The sequence below is a fragment of the Scleropages formosus genome, chromosome 23 (genome assembly GCF_900964775.1).
Source record: "Scleropages formosus chromosome 23, fSclFor1.1, whole genome shotgun sequence".
NCBI classification, from domain to species: Eukaryota; Metazoa; Chordata; class Actinopteri; order Osteoglossiformes; family Osteoglossidae; genus Scleropages; species Scleropages formosus.
Window position 1 is genome coordinate 1080126 of NC_041828.1, and position 24050 is coordinate 1104175.

General features: G+C 49.2%; 2 protein-coding genes across 3 annotated transcripts; both read right to left on the reverse strand.

Moving 5' to 3' along the window:
- Window positions 1–4274: 4274 nt before the first annotated feature.
- Window positions 4275–11764, reverse strand: LOC108931830 (solute carrier family 22 member 13). Its single transcript, XM_029248473.1, has 10 exons — window positions 11477–11764; window positions 9156–9259; window positions 8833–8987; window positions 8305–8473; window positions 7759–7873; window positions 6145–6251; window positions 5686–5897; window positions 4808–4916; window positions 4475–4687; window positions 4275–4392 (listed from the first exon to the last, which is right to left on the reverse strand). The coding sequence occupies exons 1-10, from the start codon at window positions 11762–11764 to the stop codon at window positions 4311–4313; spliced, it is 1554 nt and encodes a 517-aa protein (XP_029104306.1). The 3' UTR covers window positions 4275–4310.
- A 3969-nt stretch (window positions 11765–15733) lies between these two features.
- Window positions 15734–22371, reverse strand: LOC108931806 (cytochrome P450 2K1-like). 2 transcript variants are annotated; one of them, XM_029248132.1, is made up of 9 exons: window positions 22128–22371; window positions 21739–21901; window positions 18405–18554; window positions 18148–18308; window positions 17578–17754; window positions 17153–17294; window positions 16821–17008; window positions 16419–16560; window positions 15734–16306 (listed from the first exon to the last, which is right to left on the reverse strand). In XM_029248132.1, exons 1-9 carry the CDS (start codon window positions 22329–22331, stop codon window positions 16122–16124), a joined length of 1512 nt encoding a protein of 503 aa, XP_029103965.1. In that variant the 5' UTR covers window positions 22332–22371; the 3' UTR covers window positions 15734–16121. The 2 variants fall into 2 exon arrangements, with proteins under 2 accessions (XP_029103965.1, XP_029103966.1); XM_029248133.1 differs by lacking the exons at window positions 21739–21901; window positions 22128–22371 and adding an exon at window positions 19648–19676.
- Between the last annotated feature and the right edge of the window lie 1679 nt (window positions 22372–24050).

Genomic DNA, 24050 nt, shown 5'->3' on the forward strand with positions numbered 1-24050 from the left:
AAAGAGAATCTTTTTGTAAGTCGGTTTCATTTTTAGTTTTTTAAATACACACACATACACACACACATTTTCATACAAACTCTTCAATTCCCCACCTTTTAAAAATGGTTTCTTCTATATCAGGAAACAATTTTGATAAGATGAGTTGAATTTCATTCTGGGGTGCGGAGCTTTATGGACCCTGCCTGGATTGGGGCCTTGGCGTGGCGGAAGGGCTTGCGTGGTCTAGGGATCTCCAGAGCTATGTTGTTAGGAGCAGTATGCTCCTGGCAGGGTCTCCCAAGGTGAATAGGTCTGGAGTGAAGATCCAGACTAACATGAGCTGAAAAACCCCTATGGAAAATGGGAACAAAAGAATGTTTACCCTGCTCCGAATAGGGTCACTGGGACCTACCCCTGGAGCCAGGCCTGAGGGTAGTGTTCCTAGGCGAGCTCCTGGTGGCCGGGCAGCCCACGTAACCCGGCCAGGTTCAGCCCGAAAAGGCATTGTGGGGGGGCCATGTGGGCCCACCAGCTGCAAGGTCCAACGTGGGGATTGGGTGCAATGTGTACCAGGCAGAGGGAGGGGGTGGGGTGGTGCATGGCGTCACGGCCCCTTGTGACAGAAACTGGCTCTTGGTATGTGGAATGTTATCTCACTGGGGGGGGAAGGAGCTGGAACTGGTGCGGGAGGTTGAGAAATACCAACTAGATATAGTTGGGCTCACCTCCACTCACAGTGTTGGCTCTGGAACCAAACTCTTCGATAGGCGAGTTGGATCAGAGGGTGGGGAAAACTGATGGATAGACCAGGTAGGCCCAGACGCTTAGTGAGGGTTTGCTGGGAATAACTGTCGGAGAATCTTGTCCGGAATGATTTTAACTCACATCTCCGGGAGAGCTTCTCCCATGTCCTGGAGGAGGTAGGGGACATGGAGTCTGAATGGATCCTGTTCAAAACCTCAATTGTGGAAGCAGCCAGGCACAGCTGTGGCCAAAAGCTTGTTGGTGCCAGCCAGGACGGCACCCCGAGAACCCGCTGGTGGACACCGGTGGTGAGGGAAGCCGTCAAGCTGAAGAAGGAGGCCTTTAGGGCTTGGTTGGCTCTGGGGACTCCTGACTCAGCAGACAGGTACTGGCAGGCAAAAAAGGCAGCAGCGGCTGTGGTTGAAGAAGCAAAATCCCGGGTATGGGAGGAGTTTGGAGAGGCTATGGAAAACGACTATCGGTCGGCTTCAAGGAGGTTCTTAAGAACCATCCGGCAGCTCAGAAGGGGTCGGAGGAGTTTTGCTCAAGCTGTGTTTAGCAGGAGTGGAGAAACTCTGACCTCTGATGAGGACATTGTCGGGAGGTGGAAGGAGCACTTTGAAGAACTCTTAAACCCAACTGATATGCCTGCCTTACAGGAGTCAGGGCCTGAGGCTTCCGGGCTGTCAGAATCCATTTCCCTGGTGGAAGTCACTGAGGTAGTTGGTAAGCTCCACGGTGGCAAAGCACCAGGGACGGATGAGATCTGCCCAGAATTGCTTAAGGCCCTGGATGTTGCAGGGCTGTCATGGTTGACATGCCTCTGCAATGTTGTATGGACCTCGGGGACAGTGCCCTTGGATTGGCAAACTGGGGTGGTGGTCCCTATTTTTAAGAAAGGGGACTGGAGAGTGTGTGCCAACTATCGGGGTATCGCACTTCTCAGCCTCCCTGGGAAAGTCTATGCTAGGGTGCTGGAAAGGAGGCTCCGGCCGGTAGTTGAACCTCAATTGAAGAGGAACAATGTGGATTCTGCTCTGGCCGTGGAACAGTGGACCAGCTTTTTACCCTCTCACAGATAATTGAATGGGCATGGGAGTTCGCTAATCCAGTCTACATGTGTTTTATGGACTTGGAGAAGGTCTATGACCGTGTTCCCTAGGAAATTCTGTGGGAGGTGCTTAGGGAGTATGGGGTACCGGAGCCACTACTGCGGGCCATTCAGTCTCTGTACATACGGAGCAAAAACTGTGTCTGTATACTCGGCATTAAGTCAAGCCTGTTCAGTGTGGGTGTTGGACTCCGCCAAGGTTGTGCCTTGTCCCCACTCCTGTTTGTAGTTTTCACGAACAGGATATCGAGGCGCAGTCGAGGTCAGGAGGGCATTCTGTGTGGGAGTCGGAAGGTGACATCATTGCTTTTTGCAGATGATGTCCTTTTCGGCACCGTCACACGGTTGCCTCCAACATGCACTGGAATGGTTTGCAGCCGAGTGTGAAGCGGCTGGGATGAGGATCAGCACCTTAAAGTCTGAGTCCATGGTTCTCTCACGGAAAAGGATGGCATGCCCCCTCCAGGTAAGGAGAGAGAATTTGCCCCAGGTGGAGGAGTTTAAGTATCTTGGGGTCTTGTTCACGAGTGAGGGGAGAAGGGAGCGTGAGATCGGCCGCAGACTGGGAGCAGCGGCAGCAGTAATGCGGTCGCTGTATCGGACTGTAGTGGTGAAGGGGGAGCTGAGCCATAAGGTGAAGCTCTGCATTTACCAGTCAATCTACATCTTTACCCTCACCTATGGTCATGAACTTTGGGCAATGCCCGAAAGAATAAGATCACGGATACAAGCGACTGAAATGAGTTTTCTCCACATGGTGTTGGGACTCACTCTTGGCGACAGGGTAAGGAGTTCGGCCATCCGGGAGGAGCCAATTGAGGTGGTTCGGGCATCTGATAAGGATGCCCCCTGGGCGCCTCCCTTTGGAGGTATACCAGGCACGGCCAACTGGGATGAGGCCCCGAGGTCGGCCCAGGACCCGCTGGAGGGATTATATCTCACAGTTGGCCTGGAAACGACTGGGGATCCCCCAGGCTGAGCTGGAGGAAGTTGCGGGGGACAGGGTCGGCTGGGCCTCTCTGCTCTCCCTGCTGCCACCGCAACCCTATTAGGAGAAGTGGGATAGAAGATGGATGGATGGAGCTTTATGGACCGAGATGCTGGAACCGTCTCATTGCTCCACTGTCCTGTCACTCTTGAGTAGTACTGATGTCCAATTTGCCCCCAGCCAATCAGATGCACTGTGGCAAGGTTAAAACCCTGGAAAACGGAGCTCGCGTCCTGATGTTTGGTTTTATAGCTTTAGTGCTGTGACCTTCTTCAATAATCATTGCTTCCGACTTCGCGCATTCCCTCTTATTGCGCGGCTCTGCTGCCTTTTGCGTTTCCTGTAACTGCATGTCTCGACAGAAAGTGACCAGGTACCATCGTCACGTGACACAGACAGGTGGTCTGGTGATCTGAGCCCTCAGAAGTGCTTGGGTTCGATGTGCTCTGCTCTTCCGCACATTCGCCTGTACACGGTAAATGCAGTAAATCCTACACGCACACCGAGTCCCGTCTTTGTTTGCCCTTTCCCTCTCGTCACTTTCCACATTACCCTGGAATCGAAACGTTGAACAGGCTGAACCCTTGTGAAAGAAACATGGACACGTAGAACCTGTTTATGGGGGGGTTTTAGGCGCTCCTTTTCACTTTGGACACAGTTCCAATTTAACACCGCAATGGAAAATGTTTCCATGGAATGTGAGACTCTTCCAGAAAGGAGCATTACCTGTAAATAAGTGGAGCGATACCTCTGTTATGGACATTTTATTTTGATTTGGTGGGAAAGGGGATACATGTGAAACATGTTTGCATGAACTGATTTCAGTATCATTTTCATAAGGCTACTACCTACTTGATCGATGAACCTCGGTGCAGCAAGTGGTAGGTAACGAACTAGGTTTGCTTGAGACTTTCATGTCTGCAGCTATGTCTCCTTGTCAATGTAATGCATAAATTGTACTTTTGCTGAGATGTATGTTGCTTTGGACAAAAGCATCTGCTAAATGAATAAATGTAAGGCAATGATTGGACAGTATTTTTGTTCAGTGAATGCACAATTTTTTTTAAATGTCTGTATCCTTCGGGTGGTGGGGTTGTGGTGCTGCTCCTGTGCTGTTTTCTTTCTAGACAGTTGTGCTCCATTCTAGTTTCGAGTGTTTGGATGAACACTATAGCATACGAGATCCTGTCAGCTGCGTACTGGGTAAAGACCCCGTGTTGCCATGTTCTGCTGGAGGATCCCGGCTCCATCCTGGCGCCCCGCCCTCATGGCTCCTCCTTCAGGTTTGGGTTCGGACCTCTCGCTGTTCCGTACCTCGTTGCTGAGCTGCCTGGAGTGCGGACACACCTGTGTCCTGATGTATGTGTGCAGCTCAGTGGAAATGCAGTTCTGTGGTCCGGAGTGTGTCAGAGATGCTCTACACTGTTTGGGGTGGGGGGGTGGGGGGGGGTGCAGTGGTCCAGTTCAGGCCTGGGCTTACAGCTGCTACAGTTCCTGCTCTTGAGGGCTGTTCTCTGCTTGGCCCTCGTCCTCGGGGCTCTCGCCCAATACTCTCTTCCCGTGGCTCCTGAAAGTTGAAAGACAAATAAAAACCATGAGTTGTTCTAGTATTTACTGTGCTTCCATTTGTAAAGGCGCCCCAGTCTCACCTGTGTTCCCAGTGCTCGGCGTCCTCCATGGTGTCAGGTAGCGGGCGGTTGGCCGTCTCAGGCAGCGCAAGGGCCAGAGCTGCACCCACAAGGGGAGTGGCCCCGAAGATGAGCATGGGCACCATGGGGCTGTGGCTCCGCAACAGGTTGATCAAGGGTGCCAGGACACCCCCGAGCCTGGCGAACATGGAGGACACCCCGATGCCCGTCTGCCTAGGTGACAATGGGCGATGGGGAGCGGGCATTCATTATCTCCCTTCCTCTTTCACATGGGGGTAAGCAGGGTCACAGTAGCCCCCACCCCAATGTTTGGTCACGCCCCCCCAGAGGTACCTGAGCACCGTGGGGAAGATCTCAGCAGAGTAGACATAGATGATGGCAAAGGAAGCGGTGATGCCAAACTTGCCCAGCATGGCGAGAGCCGTCACAGCATTCGGCATGTCTGAGCAGAAGGGTCATGGGTTGATAGTTAGGGAGGTGAGCATCAGGCAGGAATAATGGAGAAGGGGTCAGAGAGGCTGCGGCATGTGAACCCGCTGATCCAAAACCTTTATAGAGTGCCTGGGAAGAAAGGTTCAATATGTGCACGCTTTCCAAACACGGTGAGGTTAATTGCTTCTGTGAAATCACCGCATTAGGAAAATTCCCGAGTGGGTCGAATTACCGTTAGTCGTGGGGACGGGAGGTAGTCTGTTGTCGGACAAAAAAAATTGCCTGGAATTAAAATATTAGATTATAAGGTAATTAAATGCATCAGAATGACACATAACTGAGAAGGTACTTATAGATTTGAATGTTATGTTTTTACTACTTACTAGCAGTAACCACTTGACCAGTGCAGGACTGTCAACATTTCAGACACGTTTATGGGATAAATCAATCAGTAATTGGCACTGAGTATGAGTTTGTGGAGATGCCCATTTTTATTTTGCATCATTTCAAATTAGTTTTTAATGTAGCTCAAGTCAGTCTTGCAAAGTATTTTTAGCGTGACTTCAGCTGAGATGTTTAATCTGCAGAACGGAGGGACGCCTGTATGAGTGAGCTTTTATTGATTATGACTCGTTGGCAAGAATCACTTTGGAGTTATTAGTAAAAAGTTAGGAACAAACCCTCGTCCCAGTTGTGTTCCAGTGTCGAGAAGCCGGGATGCCGCGATTGCTATCGGGGCTCTCGGTATCACGCTGCTGCGGGGCGTCCCCAGCGCTCACCTGCAGGCACAGCCAGTGTGAGGAGGCAGGCGGCCCCACCCACTGCCAGGAAGGCACTCTGGGGCAACCGGCGGCTGCAGGGCAGGAAGAGCATCACCAGCGATCGTGCTGGGATCTCGACCACGCCAAACACAAACTGGGTCAGGTAGAGGTTGACGCCGAGGTGCGACACGCCGAGCGACAGGCCGTAGTACACCAGCACGTTCACAAACCTGTGGAGGTTTACATGCGTTACGCACACGCACACCTTGTGCTCAAGTCCCGATACCTGCAGCAGACATTGTTTTTATTTTGACTTCGTCTTGATTAATGGGTCGCTAATTCTTTTGCTAATAACTAATGAATGCGACCAGTAAGGAAAGGTTTATTTCCTTGTGCATCTTCTTTTCTTTTTGCCACATTGTTCAGGATGGTGGCTGTGAAATGCTTGTTTTGCTTGTGGACATGCGCTGTTCCTACCAGATGTAGAAGAGGATGATTGCCCGTTTCCTCATCTGAGGGGTGCGTACGAGGTCTACCGCCGTGTGGCTCCTCCTCTGTTCTGGAAGGATCTCAAATTTCTCCATCTGAACAATAGAGAGCATCAAGTGAGGTTTCTTGAGGGTAACTATTCGTAAAGAATTCAGGCAGTGTCCTAAATATACACACTATACACACAAGCATCCCTTGATTTATAAATGGCTTCATGTGAAATTTGGTGGAACAGCTTTTGGGGTTTGGTGACTAATTTTAAATTTCTGGAATAGAAAAAAATCTATATAACAGCTTCTCAAGTATGTATCCAAAAAAAACCTGAAAGTTGCATGAATGAAATGGAAGTGCAGTAATGTACTGTAGTTGGTGCCACCAGGGGTTTCTCATTGGTTTCCTGTCTCGTGTTTGCTTCGCTTACATGCCTTTGTGCGGTGGCAGTGCAAGAATGACTGCCAAGCCTCCTCCACTCAACGCAACTCATGATGAGCTTCTGTATTTTCTAAGATGTGCGCTGCGAAATGCATACATTTAAAGTGTTTCATATTGTGCAAAAATCATGGTCTGATAGTTAGGGAGGTGCACTTTCACTATTCTACATTGGCATAAATGAGTACAAGGTGACAAGAATAGGTCTAAAATGTGTGGGTGTTAAAGTTTTAGGTAATGAATGGATAAGAAACTTTAACAGCTGAAGAACACCAATGTTATAAAGCATTTTGAATGAAATGCTACAACATGACTTAATCACTTGTGCTACTGGAATAAAGGAGTCAATGCTGTGTACGATTAGCAAATCTGCGAGAGGAGGAAATTCAGGAGGTGGAACAGCTCCCAAGTGTGTTGACTGAGGGACAAGTTCTCACAGTAAAAGAGAAAGCCTCAGCAATATATCGTGACCTTGAGCAAACAGCCGAAAATCCTGCAGAAGTGACTTCCTTCAGTGCCGGTGGTAGGTGGATTGCTGGTTGGGAGCCCCCGGGGGGTTTGGAATGCAGCTCGGCCCCCTCACCATCAGGGAGGAGAGCGGTGCGTTCGGGGTCGGCAGCCCTCCAGCACGGCGGTGGGGGTGACCGGGTGCTTGGATGTGCGTGTCATGTGCCTTCCTCCAGCGAGGGCCCTCAGCCTCACGTTTCCTGTGGACACGTAGCTGTCTGGGGGTTGCAGTTCAGCGGCTGCTTTTGGAAACGGGGCCAGAACTCGGCAGAGCGGGAGGAGCGAGCGGGCGGCGCAGCCGAGCATCGAGGCTCTGGGGTAAGAAATTAAAATACTCTTGTCCCTGAGATGCCTGCTCCGAAAGCCCGGATCCTTGGCCCTGCAGATGCGAGTCCTCGCGCTGCTCTTTACCACCTCTTCTGCAATCACCACCACCTGGGGGTCAGAGGTCAGCACTGACCATTGATTCTGGGGATGTAAAATCAAGTGCCCTTGGGAGTGTTGTCCACCCTACGTCAGCTGCCTTCTGTCCGCCTCCGCCACTGCGGGACGGTGCCTCTGTGGCAAAACTGACATGTAGCCAGGAAGTGAGCTGTTTCACCAGGTCCTCCATACAGAGGGCTGCACAAGGCCTGATGAAGACCGAGGAGCGGGGGGCAGGGCTACCTGAGCCGTGGATGGAAAGTCCTTCCCGTTGACGGCCGCCGCCCTGCGCAACAGCACGATGGCCTCGTCTCGCCGGTCGTTTGCCAGCAGCCACCGGGCTGAATGAGGAAGGACCCTGAGACAGAGACGGGGTGGGGTGGAACATAACCTCAGTGGCACGATGATGTTTGACCTTCAGTGGAAAAGTGTCCTCCTGCCACCGCTCCACCAGACGTGGGCTCTTGATGTGATGACGGTTGGGGGACGAACTGAAGACAAAATGAACGCAATCTGCGAAGTCTGGCCTCGCCCCAGGAGACCACCCGCCACGCTCACCGGAGTCCGTCAGTGTCTAAGGCAACTTTTCAGAGATTGTCCCTCCATTTAAACCACCCCGCATTAAAATCAAGGCAAGTTCTACTCATTTCTAGAAGAGTGAGTGGGCCCTCCTGGAATCGATGACGCTAAACAACATTCCAAATTTAGACTGAGGCTCAACTGGTCAGCGGTGAGCGGTACTGGACGGCGCTGCTCCTGTCCAAGACCTCTGCTCCTCGGCCTCCTCACCAGATGTAGAAGATGAAGAGGAAGCCTGGTGCTGAGATGGCCAGCTGGAGCTTCCGCCAGTCCCTCACCAGGTAGGCCACGCCCGCCAGCAGCATGTAGCCAAGACCGAAGAAGTAGTCCGTGATGATGCCGGCCAGCATGCGGTGCCGGGTGCAGGTCCACTCGGTGCCTGTGGAACGGGTCAAGAAGAGAGGACAGGTGAAGTGGGTGCGGAGGGTGGTGCAGTGGTTGGGGAACTAGGTGGATCACCGCAGTTGTTGCATGTTTAGCTATGAAAAGGGACCCTGCCTGACTTGCTGTTTGTATGTTTAAGAAATCAACACCTGAACCGCTGTAGAGGAAAACTGTGTGTGTGTGTGGTTTTCTCTCATCGCTGCTCCGTGTTCTTTAGGTAGTGTAGTGTATGCACTCTGTTTATATGATGTAGGACCTTGATAGTGTCTCTCTCTCTCTGACTCACACACACACACACACACACACACACACAGTGTGGGGAACGAAAGTGCGCCTCCGCCGGTTCCGCCTCACCCAACACGAAGGCATTGATGATCACTCCAGACACGGCGGCCCCCACGATGAATCGCAGGAACACATAGAGGGGGAAGCTGGGTGCGAAGGCGGTGCCCACACCAAACACGGTCTGCAGGGCAAGCGACGCCAGCAGGGCGAAGCGGCGGCCGTACCTGTCAAGCACCGGGGGGGAAAGCCGCACTGGTGTGTGTGTGTGAGATTGTAGGAAGTGGAGTGTATCGGGAGTACAGTCCACCTTTCGCAAAGCAGTCGGTGAAAGACTAATGAAAACTAGTTTGTAATGAGCAGGAGGTGAGCGGTCCGCTCCTGGGTCGCTGTACCTGTCAGCCATGGCTCCAAAGATCAGCGCTCCCACCAGCAGTCCCAGCATGTACACTGAGGAGCTGATGCTGTTGAGACTGGCCTGGTCACACACCAGATCCCACTGCAAGGCAGAGAGAAGGGGGGGGTACGACAGACTGGGAGTGTGTGAGAGAGACTTGCTCCTGGGCCCCACGCTTGCTTGCCGTGTTAATAAAGTGTGCGAAACAGATGTAAAACCCCCTGAAGGCATCTTTTGTACTCCTCATGCCTGCTGGGAAAGTGTGGGGGGTTGTTTATTGGATGGGGGAGAGTGGGGAGGAAGGGATGAGTCAACTGTAGTTTTGTTTTCTAGTCTGAGAGACACAATGTCACAATGTGACTGCCGCTCCTTTGCTAGCTGAGATTGCAGCCTGATTTACTGCACTGTGCGAAACAGAGTAAACACTGAGTAAAAAGCACAGCAGCCCACTTCTGTACGACTTGCATATGCACTCATTTATTGCAACGTTAAAGTCTTCTCCTTCACCTCCTCTGTTTGCTTGGTGGTCTTGTGCACAACAGGTCCAAAAGCCAGAAGGCTCCTACTTCTGTCTCAAATGGGGTGCAATGATTTCCCTCTTCCCCTCAGCGCTGCTGAATCCCTCACCATTCAACAGGGTCTCAAAACACATCTTTCAAGCTGATCTCCCATCTGCTCCATAAACTTTCACATTATCTGCCTAAAAAAAAATCTCGCTATCAACTCTGTACAGCTATTTGTGACATATTTGGTCAAAGACGCTGCTATTGGACAAAGTGACTGTACTTTGAGAATCATCTCTATCGGTCTTTTACTGAAGTTTGAAATGTCAGCAACTGCAGCCTGCCATGTTTACCATCAGTCACACAGGTGAAGAATGATTTCTGGAAGTGGAGCTCTCTTGGTTTCGGTTGTTTGAATCTCTCGCTTCACCAGTTTTTATGAGCTGGGAGGTCAGAGGTCAATCCTGCGGAGCAGCGGTCTGCAGGTCTGGCTCATGTTGGATCTTTGTCCTACCTCAGCTTCATGCAGGTGAGCGTTACACTGCTAAAGCACAGGGGGCTACGCTGGGAAGTGTGTGGTGATGAGGAGCAAGGCAATAGTATAATTACTATCAAGTGAGGGAGGTGCTGCTGTTTCACCCTGTTTTCCCTCACAGGTTACCTCAGTGGCCCCCGAGTGCTGGACCGCTGCTGACCCAGGCCACAACCTCACATTCCTCATTATTTGCGAAGTCTGCAGAAGAACGTTGGACTTTATGGGTTTCGTCAGCTGGTGCAGCCTGCTGGCCGACATCCAGCACTGTTAAGTAACCGCAAGGTGCACGTTTACGGCGCGGAAAGAAACTGAAACGCGGATCACTCTCATTCAGAACCCGTTTCCCTGACCTGTTGACCCAAAGAGACGAGGCAGAAATATGAGGAGGGATGGATTCAGTTTTCCATGTAAATTTCACTGAATGTGGGTATTCTGGGCTGTCCAAGTCACCTCATGGACTGACAGGTGGGAGAAGTGACATCCTGTAAGGTGCAAATGGGCTGAAGAATGCAGATGATGATGACGATGATGATGTCCTCTCCACTTTCACTCCGAAGTGTGTAAAATCGTCAGCTGCGCTACAGCAGTCAGCATGAAGCACTTTATTCTAATAAAGTACATCATGAGTGATGGAGAAGCCGGAGATATAAACTTTCTTAGGAAATGCCTAGAAATTCTGCAATTGTGTTTAAGTCGTAATTTTGAAGCTTTAATTGCATCATTTTCACCTCTACCCTTTTCCTTACTTTTCTGTGCTTTTGAAACCTTTTTCTTGCCTCGTAGCCCTACAGGTGTTGGAGTGGCTGGGCGCTGCGCCCGCAGCGGCTCATGGGAAATGCGGCACCGAACCTCTCCCTTCGCGCACGAGCTCGGGCTCTAGTGGGTTCAGAGGGGAACACGGTGTTAAAAAAAAAAAGAAAAAAAAGAGAAACATAAAAGAATATGACACGATGAATAAGTCACAGCCAGGAGCGCTGTTCCGCAGTGTATTTCGTGGTATTTCATGCTAACGACGCGTGACACTGGTCCAGCTCCCGTGTCCGCAGATGTTGGAAGTGAATAAGAGGCGCTTCCTTTCGCTCCTTTAGTTCCTCCTCATTGATTCTACCTGCGGAAATACGGAGCGGCTGCGGACGGTCAGTGTAACCGGGCGGTATCGCGCGCGAATCATGGATTCGCTTCAAATTTCCGACTTGAACGGATTTAATTTAATTCAGTTTAATTAATGCTGTCCCCTGTTTAGCGGTGTAACGGCGGCGGGGGGTCGGGGGTCACCTGTACCTCGGTCACCACGGTGCTCTCGAAGACCTCGCGGCTGTACGTCCAGCCCGCGCCGCAGGTGCGCGCCGTTCCGTTCGGCGCGCGCGCGAGGCACGCGGACGCAGGTGCGCCGGACGCGTTATCGTGCCGCCAGGTGTCCCTGCAGCGGTGCGGGGGGGTGGCCCCCGTGAACACGCTCGCCATCATGTGGAAGGCGATGAGCACCTGGGGGAGGCAGATCCACACGTAGAGCGTCTTCTGGTACCGGCCGAACCCCCCCACGGAGGACAGGAGGTCGTCGAAGCGCATGAAGGAGCCGCCGCGATGATACAAAGTAAAGTAACGGCAGGATGAAAAGTAAGCGCAAGTGGCGAAATGGTTCAAAGTAGCCTGAAGTAGTAAAAGTGAAGTAATGGAAAAATCACAATGATGAAAAAAATCTGAAATGTAAAAATGGTAAAATTATTAGAAGTAAAAAAGCGAGTGAAAAAGATCACACAGGAGCTCGAGAGATTCCACCAGAGACTCTGTAACATGAGAAATGAGGAATTAAGAAAAAAAAAAAAAAAAACGAATAGGAATGTGGATTCTAACTTGATTCGGACACTGACTGACAAGGATCCCACATGAAGTCATGAACCGATTATTTTATTTCAGCAACTGATGATGAAATGACGTGCAGGAAAACGTGGTGATGAAAAGAAGATGAAAGTTCCAGGCAGCAGCATCAGAGGAATCCCTCCCTGGCTCTGTGTGTGTGTGTGAGAACAGTCCCGCTCCCCTACCATTCACAGTCTGGTGAGATGTGAGCCTCAGTCAGAGTGGCCAAGTCCACGGATGTTTCACAAAGAACCTGTCTGTGGGCTCCTGAATTTTCATTTATAGTGTTACTTGGTGTGCGATCCTAGTGCAGCAGTCACAAAACCTGGAGTGGCGTAAGGTGGAACCGGACTGTATCTGCCACGAAGCCTGGAGTGGGGTGGAAACGGAGTGGATCGGTGAAAAAGTGTGGCATGGATCTGAGCTTAATTTGTGGCAAGGGTTGGAATGGACCAGAGAGGAGCTGGAGTGGATCCGAACAAAGTGTGGAGTGGACTTTGAATCAAAGTGGATTTGTGACAAGGTTCGGAAGAAAACCCAAGTGGATCTCAGCAAAGTGTGGAGCGGAACCAGAGTGTAGTCATTCCACCTTTGCACAGGTACAAGTAGATCTATAAACATTTACATTTATTCATTTAGCATACACTTTTGTCCAAAGCGACGTACATCTCAGCAAAAGTACAATTTATACATTACATTAAGAGGAGGAGACATAGCTGCAGACATGAAAGTCTCAAGCAAACCTAGTTTGTTCCCTACCACTTGCTGCACCGAGGTTAATCGTTCAAGTAGGTGCATAAGACACAGGATAGACAAATCGCGATACCCTTCCACCAATTTTTTTTTTGAATATTATAAGATACACAAATGAGCAAGTACAATGCCAGAGTAATGGCTGAATAAATGTTGTATCTGGGGATGCTTATGGAGTTACGATGTGTGAACAGTTACACCATAAATGAGCTGGAGAGATCTTTGGCGAGGTGGATCTGGAAAAGGTGGGTTTTCAGACCCTTCTTGAAAACAGACAGAGTTTCCGCAGTTCTGAGTGACAGGGGAAGGTCATTCCACCACAACGGACCCAGAACCGAGAACCTCCGAGCTTTGCCTTTCGTGCACGGGACCACCAAGTGAGCAGAAGTAGACGAGCGAAGGGGTCTGGCTGGGGTGTACCGGTTGATTAAGTCTTGTAAATAGCTGGGAGCAGTTCTATTGATGTATTTGTACACACCAACCACGGTTTTGAATTTGATTTGGGCAGCTATAGGAAGCCAGTGCAGAGAAATGAGTAGAGGAGATACATGGGAGCGCTTTGGCAAATCGAACACAACTCGTGCAACAGCATTCTGTAGAAGCTGCAGAGGTTTTATGGCATTAGCAGGAAGGCCACACAGAAGAGAGTTGCAGTAGTCCAGACGGGAAGTCACCATGGCCTGGACAAGTAGTTGGGCGGAGTCAGGAGTGAGGTAGGCACGGATCCTACGAATATTATGCAGGATGTATCTGCAGGACCGGGTTGTGGCTTCAATATGTTGAGAGAATGACAGACTTGCATCGGTCATTACTCCCAGACTCTTAGCAAAGGAGCTAGGCGAAATGAGTGAGTTGTCCAGTTTGATCGAGAGGTCGTGACAGGAGGACAGGCCAGCTGGGAGGTAAAGAATCTCTGTCTTGGAAAGGTTGAGTTGGAGGTGGTGATCATACATCCATGAAGAGATGTCTGACAGGCAGGCTGCAATGCATGTGAAGATGTCTGATGCACCAGGTGGAAAGGAGAGGAAGGGCTGGGTATCATCAGCATAGCGGTGATATTTGAATCCATGGGAGGCTATGACCGGACCGAGGGAGGAGGTATAGATGGAGAAAAGAAGAGGACCCCATACCGAGCCCTGTGGAACACCGGTTGAGAGAGGCAGAGGAGAAGAACGAGAGCGCCGCCAGACCACTTGATAGGATCTGTCAGATAGGTAGGACTCAAACCATCTTAGTGCCTCACCTTCGATCCCAAGCTGGTTAAGAGAGCAGAGTAGAATCTGGTGATTGACAGTGTCGAATGCTGCAGACAGATCGAGGAGGATGAGGACCGAGGAGAGGGAGGCAGCTCTAGCAGCTTGGAGAGCGTCAGATACCGCCAGAAGGGCTGTCTCAGTGGAGTGATTAACTTTGAAACCAGACTGATAACCATCGAGGAGATGGTTCCGGGTGAGGAAATCAGACAGTTGATCACAGGCTGCCCGCTCTAAGGTTTTAGACAGGAAGGAGAGGAGAGATACCACTCTGTAATTTTCAACCAGATTGGGGTCCAGGGAGGATTTTTTTTTTAACAGAGGTGAAATTAGAGCGGTTTTGAAGGCAACGGGGAAACAGCCAGAGGACAGCAAGGAGTTGATGATAGAAGAGATGAAGGAGGAGAGTTGCGGGGAAATGTTCTGAAGGAGTGATGATGGGATCTGATCAAGCGAGCAGGTGGTGACTTCAGATTCGGAGAGCGGCTTGAAGTTAGAGAGGATAGCTTACAGGAGCAGGATGGAACTGAAGTGGATCTGGGAGTGGAAGAACCTGTTAGGAAAGAAGGAAGGAAGGTTTGCCTCAATGCTCCAGACATTGCTTAAAAAGTTCAGTTTGGAGAAGCGTCTGCTAAGTGAATAAATGTGTAAATGTAAGAAGCAGTGCATCAGGTGTCTTCTTTACCCTGGCAGATGGAAATGGTTGCACGAGGGGCGGCATGTAGTTGAGAAATACATTCATATATTTAAAAATGGTTATAGACATGTACTTCTCAGATGGAGGTGGAGTCCTTCCAATGGGAAGACTTGTGACAGCCTTTTCTCTGAATCACAAACAGGCTAATGGGTCCCTTTGGTCAAGGAGTGTCACAGGCCTGGCCAAAGAGTCAGGGAGACCCTGGTCTTGGGCAGGGACAGGAAATAGGAGCGTATGGTGACTCCGATTCTAGCAATGGCATGGGGTAACAGCCCCCCAGAGAATCAGTTTAGGGACAGATTTCCTGTCTCTTTCTACCATCAGAGGCCATGGGGAAGACAGGACCTCCTTTCTTGGACCTGCCTTACACCCATGGTGGAGCTGTGGATCCAGCCTCTGAGGGAGCAAGGTTTCCCAGGGTAGAAGGGGCCAGGACTTCACCCAGGTCCCTCTCCAGGATAGCCCCTGGCAGTGGACAGGTGGAGTGTGTGGAGATTGACCCTTGGCTCAGCTAGATCCTGGGCCCTTTGTTGGCACTGCCTGGAGCTCTCATGTGATCTCTTCACATCACTTTGTTCAGTTTTATCTGATGCAACTGAGCTTTTTGTTGCAGAGTAGGTAATGGTTCAGCTTGCTTTTTGCCTGTCTCCTCCAAAGCAGAGTGCCGGAAATACACTTTTCAAAATTATTCATGTGATCGCTTACATTAGTGAGTTTTATTTCCATAATCCCAACGGAGGAGGAGGGTTTCTTCAGTGAGTTTAGCCTCCATACGTCTTAGCTTGGCTTCTACACTTATCAGCCAGTCTGCGCAGTGTGGGATACCAGCGCTACCTGCTGTGCCGCCATGCTGACCTGTTTCAAATTCATAATGCTGCACTGGAAGGGAATACGACAACTGTTTGTAAAATAATGTTTTATTTACATGAAAGACAAAGGAAAGGAAAGAGGTTAATAACATGAAAAGGTCAGAAATCTATCGTTAAGTGGCTTTTACGCCTATGTAAGCAGTTTTACTCTGATTATATGTACAAAATATGATCAGCACGTGTGCAGAGATTGACATCACTGTCTACACAACAATGTTCGAAAAACCTATTTGCATGTAATATAAATTTAACACTCATACAGTATGATAGTGACGAAGTAGTAATGCTAAAACAAAGGGGAATCTGTCAAAATACAGGGATAAAACTGAATATAATAATGTATGAATAGGAAAATATTGAAGTATAGACTGTCACAAGCTTTTACACACCATAGAAATTCTCTACAGGTGTATGTTTCTATGGACATGTATGTACAGTATATGAAATGCGTGTGTTTCCGTATACAGCGTCTGTCATCTTGGTGTCTCCTTGTATCAACGGACAACAGCACACAGCTCGTAGGGTTTGGGTGACCGGGTAAACGTTAGAGCAGGGGTCAGGTCCAGGTCCTCGGCCCTGATGCCCTCGGGTGGCTCGAAACAGAACTTCTGCAGAAGGGCCGTGAAGAACAGGAAGAGCTCCATCTTGGCTAGGGTCTCTCCCACACACACCCTCCGTCCTACGAGAGGTTTAGTGTGTTAAAGCCTGCAGTTTATATGTCGGGATGAATATTAGACACACAAAGCAACAGGTGTGGGACAGGGCTGCAGGGCAGTACTTTGCTCACTCACCTGCGGAAAAGGGGAGGAATGCGTCCTTCTTGACGAAGTGTCCCTCTGCGTCCAGGAAGTGTCCCGGATTGAACTCGTACGGCGTCTCCCACTGTGTCTTGTCGAACAGCACAGAGGTGAGCAAGGGGATGACGGGGGTTCCCTGTGGAGGACAAAGGTGTCAGAGGTCCTTCACATCCAACCTGTAGAGAAACATCTTCCAGAAGGCAGCAGTATCTAGTCCATTAAGCAGGACTCCTTTTTCAGTTGTCCACTGTCCCTGATCAAAAACTACTCAACAGCTCTAGTCCTCAGTGTTGCTCCGCAGTCCTACTCCACAACTGTGGCCAAACTGTCCAGTCACTAGTCCTTGGTAATCATGGTCTTGCAGAGTGAACTAAGCCCTGCATCTTCAGCTCTGACCTTGGGGAGGTGGTAGTCTCTGAAGGTAGTGTCATGTTTGGTCTGTCGAAGCAGGTTGCTGGGAACCACGTTCCCGAAACGCTGGATCTCGTGCACCACGGCGTCTGTGTACGGCATGCTTTTTCGGTCTTCTGACCTCGGGGGACGATCTTTGCCGATCTCACGTTCAATCTCTGCATGTACTTTCTCTGCGGCATGAGAAGAAGATGGATCAAAGGGAAGAGTGCTCATTGAGGGTCTGAATTAATCCCGTTTGCAAGGACTGTGGGATGTTTTTGATTTGTTTTTATGGACCTCCAGCCACTGGGTAGTGCTGTGTGATTGACACTCACCTTGGATGTGGGGATACTTCATCATGAAGAGCAGGCCCCAGCGGAGGGTGGTGGAGGTTGTCTCAGTGCCAGCAGCAAAGAGGTTTCCGATCGTCACGACCATATTCCTCTCGTCAAAGTAAGTGTTGGCATTCCTGGACTCCTGCAGAAAGAACAGAAAAGAAGAGATGGTTAAACTGGAGCCCAGGGAATCTGTGAGAACATGGAGAGATATGCATCAAGGAGTTTGTGTTTGTCCATTAATTCAGTTGTGTAGAAGAGACTCCAGGAAACAAGGAACACTTGTTTGCCATTGAGCTACACACTAATTGTTGACCAGTCGATGGCGCCATCAGGCTTTTAAAGAGGACTACAGAGTGGGAACTAGGGAAATTTCCTTGTTCCCATGCTATATTGATCTATGGCTAATCTGTGGATCTTCACACCTCCTCTTTCTGCCGAGCCAGGAAGCTATCCAGGAAGCTCCTGAGATCATTGTTGTCCAGCTCAACTTTGCGATGGCAACAGATGTCCCTGAAATATTTTTGGTTCTCTGTGATGTTTTTGTGCAGCTTCTGGAAGTCTCCCAGTACTGTGCCTAGTTTTGGGTAGAGGTTGTACACCTGATGGCAGAAAGAGATACAGAACAAATTTGCAGAGAGAAACTCAGGAGAAATGGCCCCATGTTGAGTAGAAAGTCAGGTACCGACTACAGAAATGGCTTCAAACTCCTCATTATACTAATGTCTGTCTAACATTCAACTTCATGTTACCTGAGAGTTCTGTTTGTGCTCATTTATTTAGCTCTGACACTTTTACATCACCAATGTACCTTAGGAATTGTACTTAAGGGTAAAAGCCAAAGTTACCCCTTGCTATGGCAATCTGTAGCTTCAGCCATAGTTCACTCTCCAGCATTTTGGGGTGAACTGGCAATTTTGTGGATAAGATGGACAGGTACACAGGTGTTTCAGGGTTTTGTGTTAAGTGCCTTTCCTTCGCTGTCAAGCCCATACCAGCACTTCGGGAGAGGCTAATAACTGGGTTGACTCAATGACCCGATTCTGGAGCTGCAGGAACACGGGATCATTGTACTTGAAGCGGTGTCCAAACACCAGTTGGCAGATGATGTTGGAGACAGCTGAGTAGATGTTGACTGTGGGATCGAAGGGTTTTCCTGGAGGAAGAAGAAGAGGTCATTACTTCTGCTTTAGTGCATGTATCTCTGTGATGAACATGGAAGATATCATAGATGGCTGCAGAGGTAGTTTACCCTGGTGCTGCTGGAAGATGTCCAGCAACCTCTGAGCCTCTTCCACGATGCGGTCCTCAATGGTGCTGCGACCCATGCCAAAGTCCCGTAATGTGGTCAGTGTGAACCTCCGCATTGTCTTCCAGGACTCACCCACACCGAAGGCCAGACCTTCCAGGGAAGAGCAGAGCCTTCATGTGACACCAGTGGGCCTCAGGACCAGTTTTACTGCCAGGGTCAATGTATCAGCATCTTTGTTGGTTCATCTTGGGTCCACTGTGTCTTGCTTGTACCTTCAGGATGTGGTGTCACATTGTTTTAGTGCTATCAGAGGAGTCCTGTGCTATATGAGTCACCTACCTGCTTTTTCTCACTCTTGTTTACTCCCTCACATTTTTTTAAATGGAATTACACATTTGTGGTTTACCAACTGCATGTATTTACATCAGAATTCCAGCTTGTCTTGCAGCTATAGCGAATATTGAAAGTCTAAACAGCATTCTTGACATTTGAACTTTTGTGTAAAATCTTGGAAATCCAGACAATGTCACTTTTTTCACCTTTAAATTTAATATCTTGTAACTAAAAATACTATTTAATGATTCATAGAAACTCCATTCATCCATTTTCTTGCCTGCTTGTCCTTCTAGGGTCGCAGTGGCAATATGGAGAGCAGAGAAGGCCAGATGTCCCTGTCCCTTACAACTTCCTCCAGCTCAACCCAGGGATCCCCAGCCACTCCCAGACCAACTGTGAGATCTAATCTTTCCAGTGGGTTCTGGGCTGACCTCAGGGCCTCGTCCCAGTTGGCCGTGCCTGATATACCTCCAAAGGGAGGCACCCAGGGGATACCCTTACCAGAATTTCAAACCACCTCAACTGGCTCCTCTCAGTGTGGAGGAGTAGCAGCTCTATTCTGAGTTCCTCCCAGATGACCAAACTCCTCACCCTGTCATGGAGAGTGAGTCCCGCCACCGTGCAGGGAAAACTCATTTCAGTCGCTTGTATCCGTGATCAGTCTTTCAGTCATTACCCAAAGTTCATGACCATAGGTGAGGGTGGGGACGTAGATCGACTGGTAAATGGAGAGCTTTGCCTCATGGCTCAGCTCCCCCTTCACCACTACAGCCCGGTGCAGCAACTGCATTACTGCTGCCACTGCTCCCAGCCTGCGGCCGATCTCACGCTCCCTTCTCCCCTCACTCGGGAACAAGACCCCAAGATACTTGAACTCCTCCACCTGGGGCAAATTCTCTCTCCTTACCTGGAGGGGGCATGCCATCCTTTTCCGTGAGAGAACCATAGACTCAGACTTTAAGGTGCTGATCCTCATCCCAACCGCTTCACACTCGGCTGCAAACCCTTTCAGTGCGTGCTGGAGGCAGCCATGTGACGGTGCCAAAAGGACAACATCACCTCCAAAAAGCAATGATGTCACCTTCCGACTCCCACACAGAATGCCCTCCTGCCCTCAGCTTTGCCTTGATATCCTGTCCATGAAAACCACAAACAGGAGTGGGGACAAGGTATAACCTTGGAGGAGTCTAACGCCCACATTGAACAGAGTCCCCCAACGAAACCATGGAATCTGTAGGGGGAGCCCTGTCCAGAACCCCACCCACTCTCTCCTAGAAGGTCGAATACTCTGAATTGCTGTAGGAGAGAGACCACCCCCTGTCGAGGAGTTCCAGAGCCAACACTGGAAGTGGAGGTGAATCCAACTATATCTAGTTGGTATCGTTCAACATCCTGCACCAGTTCCGGCTCCTTCCCCCCAGTGAGGTTACATTCTACGTGCCAAGAGCCAGTTTCTGCCATGAGGGGCCGTTATGCCACGCGCCACCTTGCCCCCTCCTGCTGCCTGAAAGGCATTGCACCCAATCCCCATGTTAGACCTTGCGAATGGTGAACTCTCATGACGCTCGGCCACCAGGCTGTTTCCTAGGAACACTACCCCCAGGCCTGGCTCCAGGTGTAGATCCCGGTGACCCTATTCCGGGCAGGGGAAACATTGTTTCGTTTACTTTTTTCATGTGGATTTTTGGATCATGAACCTGTTCACCATGGGAGATGATATAGCTCTGGAGATCCCTAGATAAGATAAGATACGATAAAATAAGACAGAACTTTAATCATCCCAAAGGAAATTCTTGTGCCAGAGATTGCTCAAACAGATTAACTACAACAATTAAATATATGAAAAAAAATACACATAAAAGTAAGAAAGCAAGGTGGAAGGTAGTAAGTAACACAGCACATGATATTACACTTCATATTACATTATTATATTAAAATTTAAAGCAATTGCACATGATACTGGATGGTTATATTGCTAGTAATGTTAAAAGAAGTAATGATATTGCACATAATAGTTATATAATTATACTTAATGTCTCGATGTTACCACTTTACTCCCTACAGAAGGGAGAAGAGTTGTACAAATTGATGGCCACTGGTATAAAAGACCTCCTATGGCATTCTGTGGTACACCTTGGTGGTCGTAATCTACGGCTGAAGCTACTCTGCTGTGCTTCCAATGTGGCATGCAGGGGATGAGAGGCATTATCCATAATACTGAGTATTTTACTCAGCATCTTCCTCTCTGACACCTCCACCAAAGACTCCAATCCCACCCCCAGGACAGAGCCAGCTTTTCTGATGAGCTTATTGAGTCTACTGGCATCGGCTGCCTTCATCCTGCTGCCCCAGCACACTACAGCGTACAAGATAACACTGGTCACCACTGAGTGATAGAACATCTGCAGCATGGTTCTGCAGACATTGAAAGATCAAAGTCTCCTGAGAAGGTACAAGCGGTTTAGACCTCTCTTGTACAAAACCTCAGTGTTTTTAGTCCAGTCCATCTTATTATCTATGTGGATATGTGGACACCCAGATACCTGTAGTCCTCAACAATGCCCACCTCTGTTCCGCGGATGCTAACAGGATTCGGACAGGTCTTTTACTTCCTAAAATCTACCTTAGTCTTTGTTATGTTGAGTTGCAGGTGATTTAGTTCGCACCATGTGAGCCCTTCTGCCCTCACAAGGCCCCAATCCAGAAGGGGTCATAAAAGCTCACTAAGAATAAGATACCCCTGATCCAGAGGAGAAAGAGAGAGCACTGGGAGAATCCCATGCTGACAAAATTCTACACCTGTCTATATGAGAAGCAAAAGCAACAACATTAGACAATCGGACAGAAAGGGTTTTGTGAAAAAGCAAAAGCTGACACGTGTGGACATGGCCATAAAAGTTGAGAATATTTATAGCTCAGATATGTGCTCCTCATGCTACAATGTGCTCTATCCTGCTGCCTATGGTCCTTGAGTTCAAAAGCAGTCGCTTTTTCTCACCCTTTCCGTTGTTCACGATTTGGTTGATAGGAGTAATTCCCCTCTCCCCAAACTCCTCAGCCTGGGTGATCAGTGCCTGCTTCACTGCCTCGTACCCGGTGATGACCACGTACTTCTTGGTGCCCATGTGGAACGTGAACACATCTCCGTACTGTTTGGACAGCTGGTGGGGAGAAATGGTAAAAGAGAGGATCGAGAGATGGTTCCTTTGACCTCCTTCTAGGTGTTCATAATACAGGTCTGTCTCTTAGGAAAACATATTTGACCATCATAGTGAAGTCGAAGAATGTTCTGATGTTTCACAGATCATAAGAACCCAAGAAGTTGTGAATAATTGATAATGACCACTGTTACAGTACCAGCGCTCCACCTGCAGTAAAGCGTCTCACCTTGCACATGGTCTCATCTGGTCGCTGCACATTGAGGATGTTGAGGTTGCCGATGATGGGCCAAGGCCGAGGACCCGGGGGGAACTTGTATTTGTTACCTTTGGATGAGGGCTTGAAGAGAAGGACGAGGAAGAGGAGAGTCGCAAAGACGAGTACCACTGTGACGGAGGCGCTGTCCGCCATCAGGGCTGTAAATGCAGACATGTTGGCTTTGAACCCCTCTGCTCCTGTCTGTGGGTGTTCCCTCTGCTATCTCGTGGCTTTTAAATTCTTGTTGCAGCCCCTTAACCACTCCCACTCCCACTCCCTCCCTGACTGAGTGGCTACTATGAAGGGCGTAGGTTCAGCTGGCAAATGATGTTTGCTGACAGTTTGGAGTAAGACAAAAGTGACACAGACATTACATTTCTGTGGGTTATGGATAAGTAAGTAAAGTTATCGTCTTTGATCTGCCAGAAGGTACTTTCAGCCTGTGAAGCTGTGCTAATATGGACCTTGGCTTGGGGGAAGTATAACTCAGTCTACCTGAGCCCTGTATCCCAGTTCCACCAACATTCATTCGCAGGTTAATGGGTAACTAATGCCTAACTGGGGGAAAGGTACCTGAAGTGTACGAATGGCGCAGTTATAGCGGATGTGTTTCGCTGTATTTTATACAAAATGTAGTTACCTGTGTTACCCCGTGCTATGCATGGGGCACTCTTACATACCCCTGATCAGGTGTTCTTTTATGTGCCCTGTAATAACAAACATATCATATACCGTTCAGCAATGTTCCAGCTTCCTTCGCATTGTGTAATTACTTTGTTTTTCTGATGTTCTCTTCTGAGCTGGTCATATTGCTGTCTTTGCTCCACTTGGCCCATGATCCAGTGCATTTGGATTTGCTTCTGGAGTTCTCACTTGACTTGACTCACTTGACTGTTCTTGTCCTTCCCTTGTTTGAAGCTTTTCAAGGACATGCAGAAGTGATGGCTTCTCCCACGTTTATGTTTTTGTCTTAGCTGGTTAGTAGCCCTCTGCCAAACCCTGAGCTCTTCATATTGGTAATACTTGCCAGGCTCACTTTCTTTTCCTGAGAGTGTTTTAACATCGATGTACACCAACATGTTCAGACTGCATGTTCCCATGTCCCTCGCTATTCAGGAGTAACTCTTCCAGAGATAGGAGCTGAACTCATCATGAACCAGGGCCTCTGCCAGACATTCACAGGACCCAGTCACTACTACTTTCTTGGGCCTGACAAGCCTGTCGTATGGCTCCCCAACTGCCTGATTCAGTTCATCACCAGGGGTTCGACATTTCGTAGCTCCACGCTCCTCTCCGCCAAAGTGGCCAAACTATATGAGCTCCGATGAGATGGCGCTACTAACCCTCACTCTAAAATCAAAACTTGGCATTTGATCTGAAGTCTTTTGCTACCATGTCCACTTGTGATCTACGTTGTGCTTGAGCATGGTGTTTGTCACGACCGGTCTGTGACTGGTATGTTCAACGTCACCTCAACATTTTGGCGGAGACCAGGCAAGTCCTTCTTTCCAGTTACATCCCACCATGTTTCTCCATTTTAGAACATGGAAGAACTGAAGGGTGATAATAGCTGTGAATTACACCATTCTTCTATGCCGGGTTTTGACACCTCGTAACATTTAAGCATTACCCTTCCCTGCCCGTGTTTTAAAGAAAATGTCTCTTCGTTAATGTCAGTTTGCTCTTTGTGAGGTCTATGCAGCACACCTCGCGCATTTGTTTTACATCTTTTCCAGTGAAACTGACAGCTCGGTTTAGAGGTGGAGGCAGGACACAGATCCAGCATCACTCAGAATGTTGTCGGTCGGCATGACTTGTCAACCGGCCTGCATTGTCACCTCTGACCCCATCTGACAAAAACACCGCACACTGCACTGCACTGACTCATGGGAG